Source organism: Vicia villosa, unplaced genomic scaffold (genome assembly GCF_029867415.1).
Source record: "Vicia villosa cultivar HV-30 ecotype Madison, WI unplaced genomic scaffold, Vvil1.0 ctg.000364F_1_1, whole genome shotgun sequence".
NCBI classification, from domain to species: domain Eukaryota; kingdom Viridiplantae; phylum Streptophyta; class Magnoliopsida; order Fabales; family Fabaceae; genus Vicia; species Vicia villosa.
Genome location: NW_026705165.1, coordinates 588,805 through 603,451, shown reverse-complemented (window position 1 = coordinate 603,451; position 14,647 = coordinate 588,805). Strand labels below are relative to the sequence as shown.

At 33.4% G+C, this 14,647-nt stretch overlaps 1 protein-coding gene across 1 annotated transcript; it reads left to right on the top strand.

The window, feature by feature from the left end:
• The first annotated feature begins 4,790 nt into the window (after positions 1-4,790).
• Positions 4,791-10,014, top strand: LOC131627477 (protein REVEILLE 5-like). Its single transcript, XM_058898332.1, has 8 exons — positions 4,791-5,156; positions 5,255-5,312; positions 5,387-5,510; positions 5,592-5,768; positions 5,910-6,053; positions 8,283-8,392; positions 8,555-8,614; positions 9,252-10,014. The coding sequence occupies exons 1-8, from the start codon at positions 4,924-4,926 to the stop codon at positions 9,363-9,365; spliced, it is 1,020 nt and encodes a 339-aa protein (XP_058754315.1). The 5' UTR covers positions 4,791-4,923; the 3' UTR covers positions 9,366-10,014.
• Positions 10,015-14,647: the final 4,633 nt, after the last annotated feature.

The following is a 14,647-nucleotide window of genomic DNA, read 5'->3' as shown; positions in this document are numbered from 1 at the left end:
CCACCATTGTTACTTGGAACCATGATTCACAGACGCACTAAAATAAGTAACAAGGATGTTAAGGGATGAGGGAGTCGCGAATTGAATGAGGGAGAAGAAAGGGATGATGGAGTCGCCGATTGAATGGGGGAGAAGAAGGTTGTGGATGAGGGAGTACTGGTTGATAGAAAATGATGGATATAAATAAAACTCTAGCTTTTTCAGGGGGTCAACTAAGAAAATATATAATCCTATGTGGCAATGAAATACACAGTCAGTTGATGGTATACGTACACGTAGGAAAGATTCTAAGAATCTTGGCCAAAAAAATAGAACAGGAGCTTTAATGATGGAATCTTTTTTTGTTAAGGTCTGCGCCAATTTTTTTTTAAGGGGGGTAATACAAAACACGACTATATGGAAGGGGTAAAAGTCAATTAGCCCTAGTTTTTTTAAAGATAAATTGATTCTTACATTTAAAAAAGGGTGAGAAGTTATAGATAAAGATATGATTTTATTCATTTATTAAATTTTTTTTATAAAAATGAAGTTCGGGATTGAAACTTATCAACATCTTACACTTATTTAACTCAATCAATACATATTAATTGAATTATTTCATTGTACAATAAAAACATGTTCATATATGCATGCCACATCACGCTATATAAAAGAAAGTTATTTTTCAATTTAAAAATTGATTTTGAAAATGTGTTATAAAAAAAATAATGGTTGTGAATTATATTACTCTTTTTGAGATGTTTTGCGATATTGTCCAAACTGTACAAGACTGATAACCGCTTGAAAAATATACCTTTTATAGTATGAAAACCAATCGTTTATGGCACACAACGTCCACTCAAAAATTAAATGAAAAGGAAAATATTTAAGACGTAGAATTGATAACGGGGAGAGATTTCAGATTGTTTGAATATCTGAGATAAAAAAAATTAGGTGTGAAGATCTCTATTTATAGTTGAATTTTGAATCAGAAATGATAGAAAAATAAAAGTGGATCTGATAAGCTCTTCCACTATCAAATGAATCAGTTTTAAAATTTTGAATTGTGGGAAGTAATCGTTGAAGGCTTGGTTAGCGCAAGAATATGCGGATGCAATTAATGGCCATTGAAGATTTGGTCAGAGGAGAAAATGTGGACAAAATTAATGCAATATATGAGAACAATATATTTGACAAAAATTAATTTTTCCCAATTTCAGGTAGCAAAAAAATCATCACCAAACCTCAAGCCCAACCCGACCGAACTGACGGCGGTGTGAGTGATGTCCATGAGTTGTGTGTTCTCTCCCTTTTACAAAATTATGTACGCCTGAGGGCACACCCAAGCAGCACCTTCCAATATATAAGCACTACTACTATTTCTTATCCCTCAAACGTAGGACATAGTTAACATTTTCAAACTCACACTTTGTACACTGTTTCAAACAAATGCTTATTTCTTATCAAGTTTTCTCATTCAATTTCCAACAATCCCACACTTGAATTTAAAAAAGTGATTAAGAAGTAATGTTAAACGTTTCTAAGATTTTGCATAAATAAAAATATTTATGTCTTAAATTTTTGCATAGCAATTAAGATTTAGATTTAACAAGAGTGGTTGTAGCCTTGAACTCTTTCTCTAACATCAAACTCACTCACAACATTTTATTAGAGAAATATAAAAAATAAAGGTGGAGTTGTTACTGGTGATAGCGAATTGAAAATTTATCATAAAACCTAGACAATGAATCCCGAATTTTGAAACAATTCATAAGTTAGAGTGAAATCTTTGTTTTAAAATTTTAAGTGCTTTATTAAATAGTTGAGTTGTCATGTGTTGTTTAAAAAAAAGTACTTAAGATATCAAATGTTATAAATGAATTTTCTAGAGACTTTGTGATTACTAACTGAGTTAGAGGTTTTGGTAAACAACGTAAACACAAAGGAGACTCTGTCAAAATTTTGTCAAAAAATGATACTTAGAAGTTTTGAAAAATATTTTATTTTCCTAACTATCTGGCAAAAATTTTCCCGAATTTTGAATTGAAAGGAACTAAATTTATTAGACTTATTTGACTAAGTCACTTATTTGATTTACATGAGCTGTGTTTATTAGGAAGCTTGCACCTCTAAGAGCACTTTCTAATATAGATGTTTATTGTTTCAATATTCGATTGTGCATGTATGTTGAATGATGTGTTGATTAAATGATTAGATAACTTGAAATAATTGTCTTACATATGTTTGGAATGATATGTATTGACTATTGAATTTGCATATATTGTATGAAATGTAAATGTTAAATTTAACATATGTTGGATTGATATGCAAGTGGTTGCGTTAGTGTACATGTTAAAGAGTCAAATATATGCTAATGCATTTCATAATATGTGAGAGTTAGTTTGATTGCATAAGAGTGCGATTAAAGGGAATATACTGACCTTAATTCTGCATAACTTTTGAGTCAAGTAGTGAGTGAGACTTTACCTTTTAGTGGTGAGACCCTACAACACTCTATGAAGTGGTAAATTCCGAAATCATTTGCTTGTAACTGTCTGAGACGGACATCAGAGTAATTTACATGAGTTGAGCATCACGTTCACATATAATTTTTCATCAATGTTTTATGCATCATTAAAAGTGGTGTGATTGATGTGAAAATGTTAAATTGATGTATGTGTTGTCATGACAAGTCTACGTGAACCTTTACTATTAATGTGAATCGGGCTTACATCCCATGTCCTTAAAAGTTTGAGTTATCTTGAAATAATCAGTAGAACAATGATTGTATTGGTGACCAAATATAATAAGACTTGATATCGCATGAAGATTTTATTACCCAGACAATATCAGTTTAAGACCAAAGGCCAACTTAGAATTTTGTTTGGAATTTTATTGCTCTTTTCTTTGTGGAGATTTATTTGTATCTTTATTTGATATATTCTTTAATTAAATTAATTGTAAATTAAGTGTTTTAATGACAAATGATTTATGTTGCGAGTATCTATTTTGAAGTTATTTTAGAAATGTGATGATGATTCCAATGGTTGTTTTGGATAATATTTATAAAAAAAAAAAACTATACTATAATTTTAAATTAAAAAACTATCTTGAATATTTTATCTCAAAATTTTAGTTATTTTGATAAGAAAAAAAAAACATTCTCGTTGTTAAAAATAAATATTTTACAAGACCTGTAAGAAAATTTATTTGCCACTAGAGTACCTATGAAAATCAAAATATTTCTCACTTTTAGAAAATAGCTGACATTAGTTGATGGTTACACGCCACCATCGTCCATAACAGTTTTAATTTGTCTCATTCCAATGGTAACACATACTTTATCATCACCCAAATAAATTAATCCAAAATTTTATGGTCTTAATATGGTGAACCACTCTTAGTACGACATCATGTGATAAACGCATCCAAAGTCAAGAATCCATTCTTATATGCATTTCTTAATTCAAACACAAATTATGTCTCCTCCATAGAGACATTACTTTATACCATATTTGTAAAAGTTGTATGGTCACCTCTCTAATAATTGGTCTATTTGCAACTATAACATTCACTATTTCTTTTTTGTTGTTTTTGAAGTTAGACATATTATTTCTAGAACTTAATTTATCTTTTTTTCACTCACAATCTCACCCACTTCGCATACACATCTTCACCTTGAGTTCTTTCCTCTACATTTTCTCTTATTTAAAAATGAGACAAAAATGTAACAGTAATTACATCAAAGGTGATAATGGCTCCTCATAGATAAGAATTATTGTCAAGTGATTGTAAGTTTGTAACAACTTAATAACAAGCACAATTAGAGGTGTTCAAAACCAAACTGCCCCAATAAGAAACCGTAAAACCGAACTGGACCAAATCGAAACCGCAAAAAACCCCATTTGATTTGGACGTGTTTGGGTCATTTTCTAACATAACTGCGCAGTTCAGTTCGGTTTACGGTTTGTATTATACAAACCGAACAAAACCAAACCAAACCGCATTATGTTACAAAATCTTACTAACTAATATATATTTCTTTAATTTTGTAGAGAAATCAACTAGGTATATTTTATCATATTTTTTGTATGATATTTATTTTAACTTATGTATCATCCAAAAATAAAATATTATTCATTATAAATACTATTTTGACAAAATATATTTTATCATATTAATAATATTTTGACAAAATATTATATCAAATTATAAATTTATTTTGACAATTATAAACTTTTTTATGCTAACGTATGAACGATTAAACACAAAATTATATTTTTCTCTATAAGTGCATGTATGGCTCGATAATTTTTTTAAAAAAACCGAACCAATCGAACTAACCAAATCGCATTAGTTTGGTTTGATTTGGTTCGATTTTATTTTTAAAAGCCAACAAAACCCAAACCGCACATTTTTTTTCTCTAGCGGTTCGAATGACTTTTAGAGTCAAAATCGCTCAAACCGCACCGCGAACACTCCTAAACTCAATATTATAATAGTCTTGTTTTCGTCCTTGACCTTCACCCTAAGTGTTACAAAATCCTATCATTATGTTGTTAAAAAATTAGTATGTTGTTGAAATATAAATTTATCCTAAATAATATATTCAAATATAAATTTATTATTTTGGAATATGAGTTTATTAAGGTAGAGATTATAGTGAGTTTATTGATATCGGGTATCACATTTAAAGACTAAAACTAGTTTGTACCCCAAAAAATAACAATTAAAAGTACTAGTGTTTAGTCTACACATAACACATGGACTACACTACAGTCCACACGAGATCAGAAGGACACCACGGTCATTCAACAAACTTCCCGAATCTACACAACACTTCGTTACTCAACATTACCAAATCCAGATAACAAACCAAACAGAAAACAATAACAACAAACTTACCCACACACACGAGAAATAAAACTCACGCTTTTCGTATTGATGGTATCCGTAAACCCTAATCAAACACAAGCCTTCTACTTCTTCGATCCTTCAAACATGGGTCTTCCCGGCGTCAACCAACTCCCACCACCGCCACAACCACCTACTTCCGCCGCCGCATCTACCACCTCCGAGGATCCGAATAAGAAGATCCGAAAACCGTACACGATTACTAAATCTAGAGAGAGTTGGACTGACCAGGAGCATGACAAGTTTCTAGAAGCTCTCCAATTGTAAGTTTCTGTTAGGCTTTGTTTGGATCGATTTCGGATTGATGTTTTAGGGAAAGGATTAGATTGGTGATTTCGCGGTTTCTAATGATTGATTTCAGATTTGAACGTGACTGGAAGAAGATTGAAGCCTTTGTTGGTTCAAAAACAGTTATCCAGGTAATTATCATAAAATTCGAAGTTACTCAAACTTTTCTTTCTTCACCCTTATATGAATTATTATATTTTCGTAGATACGGAGTCATGCACAGAAGTATTTTCTCAAAGTTCAGAAGAGCGGAACAAGTGAGCACGTACCTCCTCCTCGGCCAAAGAGAAAAGCTGCTCACCCATACCCTCAAAAAGCTCCAAAAAACGGTAGGTATATGCGACCACTTTTAATTTACCAGTGGCCATGAATTGTGGAATGACACCGGTTTTTATTGTTGCATTTATCAGTTCCTACTGTGTCCCTAGTCACCGGGCCATTGCAATCTTCACCAGCTTTTGTTGACCCAGCATACATTTATAGCACAGATTCATCATCTGTGCTTGGAACACCAGTTACTAGTCTGCCTTTGTCATCTTGGAACTATAATGCGAAACCACCAGCTAGTGTGCCACAATTGACTACAGGTTTTGTTTGTTCTGAATGCCATCGATATTTTTCCCCACATCTTTTATTATTAAATCTGTACTTTTTTTTCCACTTCATTCTAGGATGAATTTATGCTTGAGGAAAGTTAGGCTAACTAGGAAAGTTTTTTTTTTGGTTAGATGACACGGGATGGACTGGATCTGGACAAGCTGCTCCTCTTAATGGTTGCAATAGCAGCAGTAATGACAGCACTCACCTGGCTTTGCCAAGTAGTAATGGGATTGATCAAGGCAATCAAGGCAATGTGGGCAAGCCAGTTCATGGTTAGAATGCTTCTTTATTTCTAATTTAAACTCGATTCTACTTGAAATTAACTTAAAAACATAATAAAAATCTTGAATTGGATCCTATGGTTGTTTGTAATAGTGCCGTGCTTATTGAGATTTAATTGAATTAATTTATAATCAAATCTTGAAAACCACAGTTCCATTGTTTGAAGACCATGTTACTGAGATGTGTTTGTTTTGACATTACCCAATTGTCTGTCTTATATATGCAATTGTGGAAGTTTTCTACAAGAATCAACTAGTGAAAATTAAATACTTCCATTTATTAGGATTTTAACAAATGGAAGAAGGAATTTGTGGGTAAGGTTTTTATCAGATAGACTTGGCTTATTTCATTTAAGTTTAGTATGCCCATACTGAACCCCGTCTTTGAAAAGTCTCAATCTTGCACAATAAATTTAGCAGTTTCATAAAGCTACAGAAGGGGGATGTGGCACGGAGTGAGCGAGTGGGATGCTAAAGTACTTTCATGAATGTTAGGCCCGGTTTACTTCTGTAAAAATGCTTTTTTATTTTCATTTTCTAAAGCTGCTACCGTTTTGGTGGGGAAGGGGGGAGAAAAAGTAAAATTATAAACTTCCGCAAGGCAGTGCCCCTACCTACTCACTTAAAGTGAAATTGTTGAGAGTTGTTTTGAAGTTACTATTTGATAGTTTCACGTCAACTACACATATGACCTAGGCAGTGCTTATAAAGTTCAGGAAGTTCTCGCTTTACAAACTTGTTTTGTGGGGGTAATGAGTGGGGTTGAGTAAATTCTAAGATGGTATTATAGCTTACTAGATCTGTGATTTTGGCCACTCACAGATTTCTTTTCCCGTAAACTTCATGCTCCGGATGTCTAGTTTTGGGCAGAGTAGTTGATAGCCGTGGATAGTGGTGCTATCCCGGGTGAGCTGCAAGGAAGCCGGCCGCGATCAGAAATGCCCTAGCGGTGCAGTTCTGCATCGCAGATGTTATCGCAGGCTCGCAGCGGCTTCCCTGTCCGGAGTGGTTTTCAATTTCCCTCCGAAAAATCAAAATTACCCTTAAAATTTAAACCGTTTTAAGGGGAATTTTGTTTTTTTCCTCAAATATGAGCCCCAACTTTTCTTCAACAGTTCCTCCCTCTTTTTCTGCACAGCCGTTCAAAAGACAAGGGAAAAAATAGTGTTCTTCTCTTTCCTTCCTCAGTCATCGCGTTCCTCCCTCCCCCCAGCATCGCCACTGTCCTTCCTTTCGGCCTCCATCTGGTTCCTCCTTTTTTTTTACTCTGTCTTGTCTCTTGTTATTTGTTGATCCATGTAGCTGACCCCACATAGTGGGATACGACTTGGTTGTTGTTGTCTGTTTTTTTGTCTCATGGCATCATCAACTATTGTTTTTATTTTGCTCTTATTGGGTGTTTTGATTAAGACTTGTGGGTTTTGAGTGTTTTTTCTTTGAGGTTTGTGTTTTGATACATGAATGATGCATGGGTTTTGAGTTATTTGTTTAATTTTCCAGAAAATGTATGTTTATGCTTACAATATTTTTCAATTTGTCCAAAAAATTATTAGGAAGCCGCTATCCTGCTATACCCCATCCCGCTATCCCATTTTTTGGCGACCCGCGCTGCTATCCTAGATTGACTACTCTGGTTTTTAGCAAGAAGAGGTTGATTAGTGATATAGCCAAAGTAGTGATTATAATTGTGGTGTGGTGGGGTGGGGTGGGTGGTGGGTGGGGAGACTTCTACTCCTTGGGCTAGTTTTTTGGGGGTGAGTTAGTTGACAAAACTTTTAATTACCCAATAAGTGGGTCAAGACCCCAAATCCAAAATTCTTATCTTGTTGGGGTTCAAGAAATGAGAAAGGTTGGGTGAGAAGTGTTTTATACAACACACCCAAACATTATATAATAGGGAGTATGATTTGTTTTCCATTATAAAATATGAATTCACTGTCTGGAGTGAGCAGTGCATATAAATAAGCTCTTGTCAGTTTTCCTAGCAATAATCATTTGCATTAATCATTCACTGTCTGACATTTTAGTCATTTGCATTATTGTTTGATTATATAAATCTTATGTGAATAATTAGTAATATTCATGAATACTATTAATATTTGTTCATATATTTTGGCATACTGGATGTCGGATGTTACGATTGTTAAGCATATATTTTGCTAATACATGTTCATGGTTTATTGATTCTTGCCTTACTCTTATTTCAACTTCTCTGTGCAGTCATGCCAGATTTTGCACAAGTATACAACTTCATTGGCAGTGTATTTGATCCAAATTCAACTAATCACCTACAGAGATTAAAGCAGATGGACCCAATAAATGTTGAAACGGTAATTGATAATTGATATGAAGTCCTTTCTTTGTCTCCATATCATTCTTTTCTTTTCAGCGTGCGCAGGATGCTGGTCGATGGTTTGAAAATGGAGTCTAATATTTATTCTCTAATATCATTTCCCGTCTACTTGAGTAATTTAAATGATTCTATTTTGCAGACACTGCTATTGATGAGAAACCTCTCCATTAATTTAATGAGTCCAGAATTCGAGGATCATGTAAGTTTAATTTCCACTAGATTTTCTTTTCTCTCTCATCATTTTACCAATAAACAACATACAAGCACATACATTAATTTAGATCCCTCTGTCATATTTTATTCTGCTATTTTTTGTTGTATATTAAAATTACATAATAATAGGTCAAAGGATATGAGATGATACAAATTGCTTTCAACTGGCTGGATTCTTTTAAAGCAACCAAATACATTGATTTCTCTATCTTGTTATTTTCCTACCAGAAGCCTCATATGATGATAAATGCGCTTTATTTTGATTTGTGACATATGATTTTCATGTGGGATTTCTCATTTTATTACTCTGCAATGAGTTTTTCAATTTTGTTGTTTCAACATTCTTGTTGCTCCTATTTTCTTGCCTACAGTCAAGAGAAAGGTGAAGTTAGATGGGTTGGGAATTAAGCCGAGGATGAGTTATATTGTTTGTTGTGATTGTTTTCTTATTCTGGTATAAGATCTATTCTCAAATTTGATGTATGTATGCTCTATTCTGTCAGTTAGTGTTGTCTATTATTCCGCGTGACAAAATTCCAGCACTATAGATTTCATTTTACTTTTCAAAATATAAACTGCATGATATTCTACTGACCGATTTGTTCACTGAATAATCAATGCAGAAGAGGCTACTGTCGTCATATGATGCTGACAGTGAAAAGGGAAAGTTTGCTAATCCAAGCAGCAGCAAAACCATGCCTGTTGTAAAATCTGAAAATGCCGTTTTTTCTGCTTAGGGTGTTATCAGTGGTTTGTCTTGAAGATGGGACTTTCCAATTTATTTTGTGAGTACATAAAGTAGGAGAAAGAAGACAAAAGGTTTTGCTAAAAAAATTGAAGAGTGTAAATGGTTGCATCATGCATGTACATAGAACACATATGTGTGTGCCTTTTTGATACATTTCTTGTTTGTCTGTCCTAGGCATTGGTGAGATAGTTAATACTTAATAGTATCCTAGTATTTTGTATGGACTATATGTATAAAGCATAAAGATGGCTGTGCTTAGAATGCAGAACACTAGAGTGTCCTGTTTAGGTTACTTGTGGAGGCTATGTTGTACAGTTTGTTGAGTACTTTCAAGGTTTATGCTTTCAAGCTTCTTTCAAATATTAACACGGAAGAGCGGTTTTAGGATTTAGGAGGTGATGTTGTATATAAACTAATAAAACATCACTGAAGATAGTTCTAAGTTTGTTTACATGCACTAAGTCTGATCTATCAATGAATTCAAGGTTTGGTCTGTAATTAGTTAGTAGATTTATTTGGTTTTGTCTGTAATATGTTAGTAGATTTACTTGGTTTGGTATGTAATATGTTAGTAGATTTATTTTTATGTTTGATTTTGACATTTATAAAACTCTGATAGGAGCTTGAAGTTTACTAAAGACTTATTTCTTTATGAATATATGAATGTAAAATGATATGATTAAATAGAAAAACGAATAGTTAGTTATTAGGTCAATAAGATTAAAATTTATTTTGATATTTAATTCTTAGTATGATATTTTAGAGAATATAGTTTTATATGATATTGTAGTTTAATTCTAATTTATAGTAAATTATCTAAATGTCTAGAATTTTAATATATGCTAACAACTTCATAAGTCTAATTTTAAGAGGTTTTCTCTTTTGGAAGACTTCAAGCCTATAAATAGAATTTTTTTTTATTTCATCTAAAATTTGATCTGTGTATTGACACACACTCTTTCTCTTAGTTTTTAATTTCACCTTCTCTCTTCAAGCTACAATGAGAGATATCAATTTCTCTTAGATTTTAATTTCACCTTCTCTCTTCAAGCTACAATGAGAGATATCAATGAGTTCGCAAATCAATACCTTATTCCAAACTAAAGCCAAGCCAATCAAACTTTGAAGAGTTTGATAAAGAAATATCTCTTTCAAGATTTTGTTAATAACTAAACCTTTTGTAGTTTTCTTTTTGCATATTCATTATATTTTCATAATAAAAGCATGTTTTCCTCTTCTACATTTCAAATAATATGATGTATGTTTTTTCTTTTTTCTTCATAAATGTCTTTTTTGTTTGTATAAATAATCTTGATTGTCTAAAGAGTATGTCTACAACTTTGTTTTTCATTGAATCTCATTAGATATTTTGAATTTTTTTTCTCGCATTCAAAAGCAAAAATATTATCTCCCAAAAAGGGTGATACTTTCTAGGCCATATTTGAATATTCTTATTAGGCACACCTTAAGATATACATGTTTTAAAGAACTTTATATGTATCATCTTGAATAATATTTCCTACTCCATGTACATACTTTATCTTGCCATAAAAATTATCTTATGCAATAATGACATGCCTAAAAGATTAGGAAACTCTTTTTAGGATAAGAGTGTTATATTTTCTATGTAATATTACTCCTCACTATACCATAATATCCATAGAATTGTCCCATATCATGATATGTCTAAATATATATCTTAAGGAATCTTATTTGTGCACACTTTAAATAAAATATGACGTCTCTCTCAAGTATGACATATTCTATACCATGATATTTGTACTAAAAAGCTTCATATGTTTTCTTGTCATCATGCATGTCATGTCTTAAAGTAATACTTTAGGAAAACTTGCTTCACATATAGGAATTATGTTGAGATACTCTTTGTGACATATACATGCTTCGTGATAATAATCCATGATATTTTCTATGATATGTTTGCTAAATATTTTTTCTGTATTATGACATGTTATTACTACAGTAGCTTTGAAAAATGATTACATTTCATGTATGTTTATAATTGTTTGTGTAAGTCTTAGAGACCAATACTTTTGGTACTTGTATTAAATTATTTATTAATTATAAAGGACATTTCTTTATTATGTTTATTTTTCTAAAATAATAAAGTCCCTTGAATAACTAGTCTGTTTAGTGAAATGCTAAGTGTGACTTAATCATGAGATTCCATTAAACATAAGAACACTATTCTTAAAGTATTCGTAGTCGAACTTTATTATGAAGTGGGATGACATTAAACTATTGAGACTATTATGTAGATAGACTGATGATCACATCGCATGGATCATGGATAAGGAGTTATCAAGTCTTAACATATGTATGAATATTATGAGTAATATTTATACTGGATTGACTCGCTATGAGAGCACTACATAGAATGTTATGCAAAGTGTCACAAGTTATTCTCATGGGGATAGTGGTGTATACTACCCTTCGACCTAAAAATGCTATGGACCCTCGATGTAGAGTCGAATACTTTATTGCTAATCAAACATTATCTGTAACTGGATGACCATAAACACAGTTAATGGGTACTCCACAAAGCATACTGAGGGACATGAGTGACCTATATGAAATTTGTCCATCCTGTGTAACAAGATAAATGTCTACGGGTTCAATATTGAATTAAACAAGGATGACATAGTCTTGTTTACGGTGATTTCCGGTAAACAACCGCTAGTCTTCCAAACTATAATAAATATGATTTGGTTACTTGCAGGATCAACTAGATTGATCCTAGGACACATAGTCAAGAAGATTGTTATCAATGTTTGTTCGAACCGTATTCATTATTTGTCTTCTTCAATAAGCGTTGTTCGATTAACAGGACAAATAGTCTTGACAATTACTTTGTTACATATAAATGTGACTTCAACGAAGTGACGTGACATAAAAAAGTAAAAGGACAATTGAAACGTAAAGAATCTTAAACTGTAGAAATATAAAAGACTTTGAAAGCAAATAGCATGAAAGTAATTCGAAAGTAAATGACGTTAAAGTAAAGATGCAGAAACGTAAATGGCAAGAAGTAAACGAAATGCAGTAATTCTGAAAGATAAAAACAAAAAGAGATAATACACATGTATTAAAATGGTGGTGTCATACGTACATTTTCTCAGCGAACTCTTTCTCTTAACGCTTGATACTTGAGTAAATATGTGAGTGATTTGTACAAAATGAACACACAAAATCCTAACACTAAGACTCCTATTTATACTAGTTTCGACCTTAACGGTCCTATACTAATCTGCTGCCACGTTTCTCATCAGAACTTCCAGCGAAGCCATCTGTTGTTGAACGGTTACGAAACCGTCTTCGAATTTCAAATCTTCCCGCCTGAGTCCATCTTCGACGCGTGGCAGTGTATTAAACAAACACTACTAAAAAACACGCTAAGTAGTAATACTTGAATACATATTCTATGAATTTTGTCTAAGTCCCGAAGACATATGCTTTCATTAATCTTTCAGCGTTCACTTATCTTCATCGAACTTAGAAGTCTTTATTTTTCGAAGCATGACCATCAGTAGCCATTCTTTCACTTTTTAAGGGATGGCCATCAGTAACCATCTTTCCTTCGATTCTCAACTCCTTCGAAGGATAAACAACATAAAACGAAATCTTCAGCTAACAAATTGCCCCCAATAAATGCCTGTTTCGAGAATCAACAGAAATAGGCGTTTCTTGTCATTATAAGATTTCGTTTTTATGATCCTTGAAAGTTCCAAGACTGCTGACTAGCGTCATAATCACTGATAACACTGTTTCCAAAACGTCTTGTCATTTTCAAAGATGTCTTCTCATAACTTACATTCCCACGTTTTAACCTTACTTCCTGATCATTACTCCTACATACTAGGAGTGAAGCTAACTCATTCGACCGCCGTTGGATTAAATCACCAGCCGCCACGTGTCTCTCGGGTTTTACCCAAAAGATTTAAAAAGGTTTCCGTTAAACCTTTAAATACTTGATCTTGTGTCTCTATACCGCCTTTCAGTCATCTTCTTCACCAAAAAATTGAAACATCTTCACTCTTTTTAGAATCTTGTTCTTTTAATCAAACAAAAAATTTCTTCATGGCTTCATCTTCAAATGTTCTTCAACCCGCTTTGAAGCTCCAATCAACAACGCGTTCTGGGGAACGAGAGTTCGTTCCAAACCCTAACACTGAAGAAATACGCGCTATTTACGCTTCCCAGGTAATCATTCCCTTTGAACTCTCTGAAAAAACTCTAGCCTTCATGGGTCCGTTACCGAGTGAAAGTATCCAATCTATGAATAAGTTTTTTCCTGCTTACTACAAGACTAGACCATTAGTTAGCAAAGTTAAGATAGATGAAGACGGTCGCTCTCCTTTAGGCAAATCTGCTAATGTTGAGGAAACTTCAACCGCAATCCCTTTAGCTTTAAACAAAATTAGGTTAAACTATATGACCAATTCTGTAAAAGTGTTTAGGTCAATCCCTTTAGCCAAAGATCCTGACTTGTACTATGCCTGGCTAGAAAAGGTAGAGAAACAAAAAGGATCCTTCTGGAAAACATTAGGAATATACGATTTGATTCAACTGTCAAGAACGGGTTTAGAATACAACCAACCCATGTTAGTAGCAGCGGTTCATTTTTGGGATGCTTCTCACAACACCTTCCATCTCCCATGTGGAATGGTTACCCCCACGCTTTTCGACGTGGCCGCTATTACAGGACTTCGACCAACTGGTGAAACTTTCGACCCCAATGAAATGGATAATGACACTATTGGTTTTAACGATTCGCAAGTCACTTATACGGCATTCATCCAGAAGCATCATATTACCACTGAAGCGACAGTATCTGATGAAGAGCATATTGCTTTTCTAGCATTATGGCTTTCACGATGTGCCTTCTGTTCAAGGTCTATTCAAGTTGCGAAAAGGTACCTTTGCATGGCTAATCAATTGCATGCTGGGAAAAAGCTCAACCTCAGCCAACTACTTCTAGGGTCTCTTTATGAAAACCTTAGTGAAGCTGCAAACCTTACCAAGAATTTCAAATCTGGTAGTTTACTTTACGCTGGTCCTTTCTGGCTATTGCAACTGTGGCTTAATGCTACATTTGAAACTCATCTTCCCTTTCGAGGAGATGTCAATGAGGAGGATAGCATAATCAAAAATCGAACTATAGAGGGGACCAGGTTAGCTTACCTAACTCCAAAAGAAGAAATGGGAAAGCTTCATGAACATTTCCTGGCGTATTCGATGATGTTTGCTCGGCGT

Excerpts from the sequence above, each read along its gene's own strand:
- LOC131627477 (XM_058898332.1), top strand. The coding sequence starts at position 4,924 with ATGGTATCCGTAAACCCTAATCAAACACAAGCCTTCTACTTCTTCGAT. Across the intron at positions 5,769-5,909 it reads TGTGCCACAATTGACTACAG|ATGACACGGGATGGACTGGA; the intron begins GTTTTGTTTGTT and ends TTTTTTGGTTAG. Across the intron at positions 6,054-8,282 it reads TGTGGGCAAGCCAGTTCATG|TCATGCCAGATTTTGCACAA; the intron begins GTTAGAATGCTT and ends TTCTCTGTGCAG.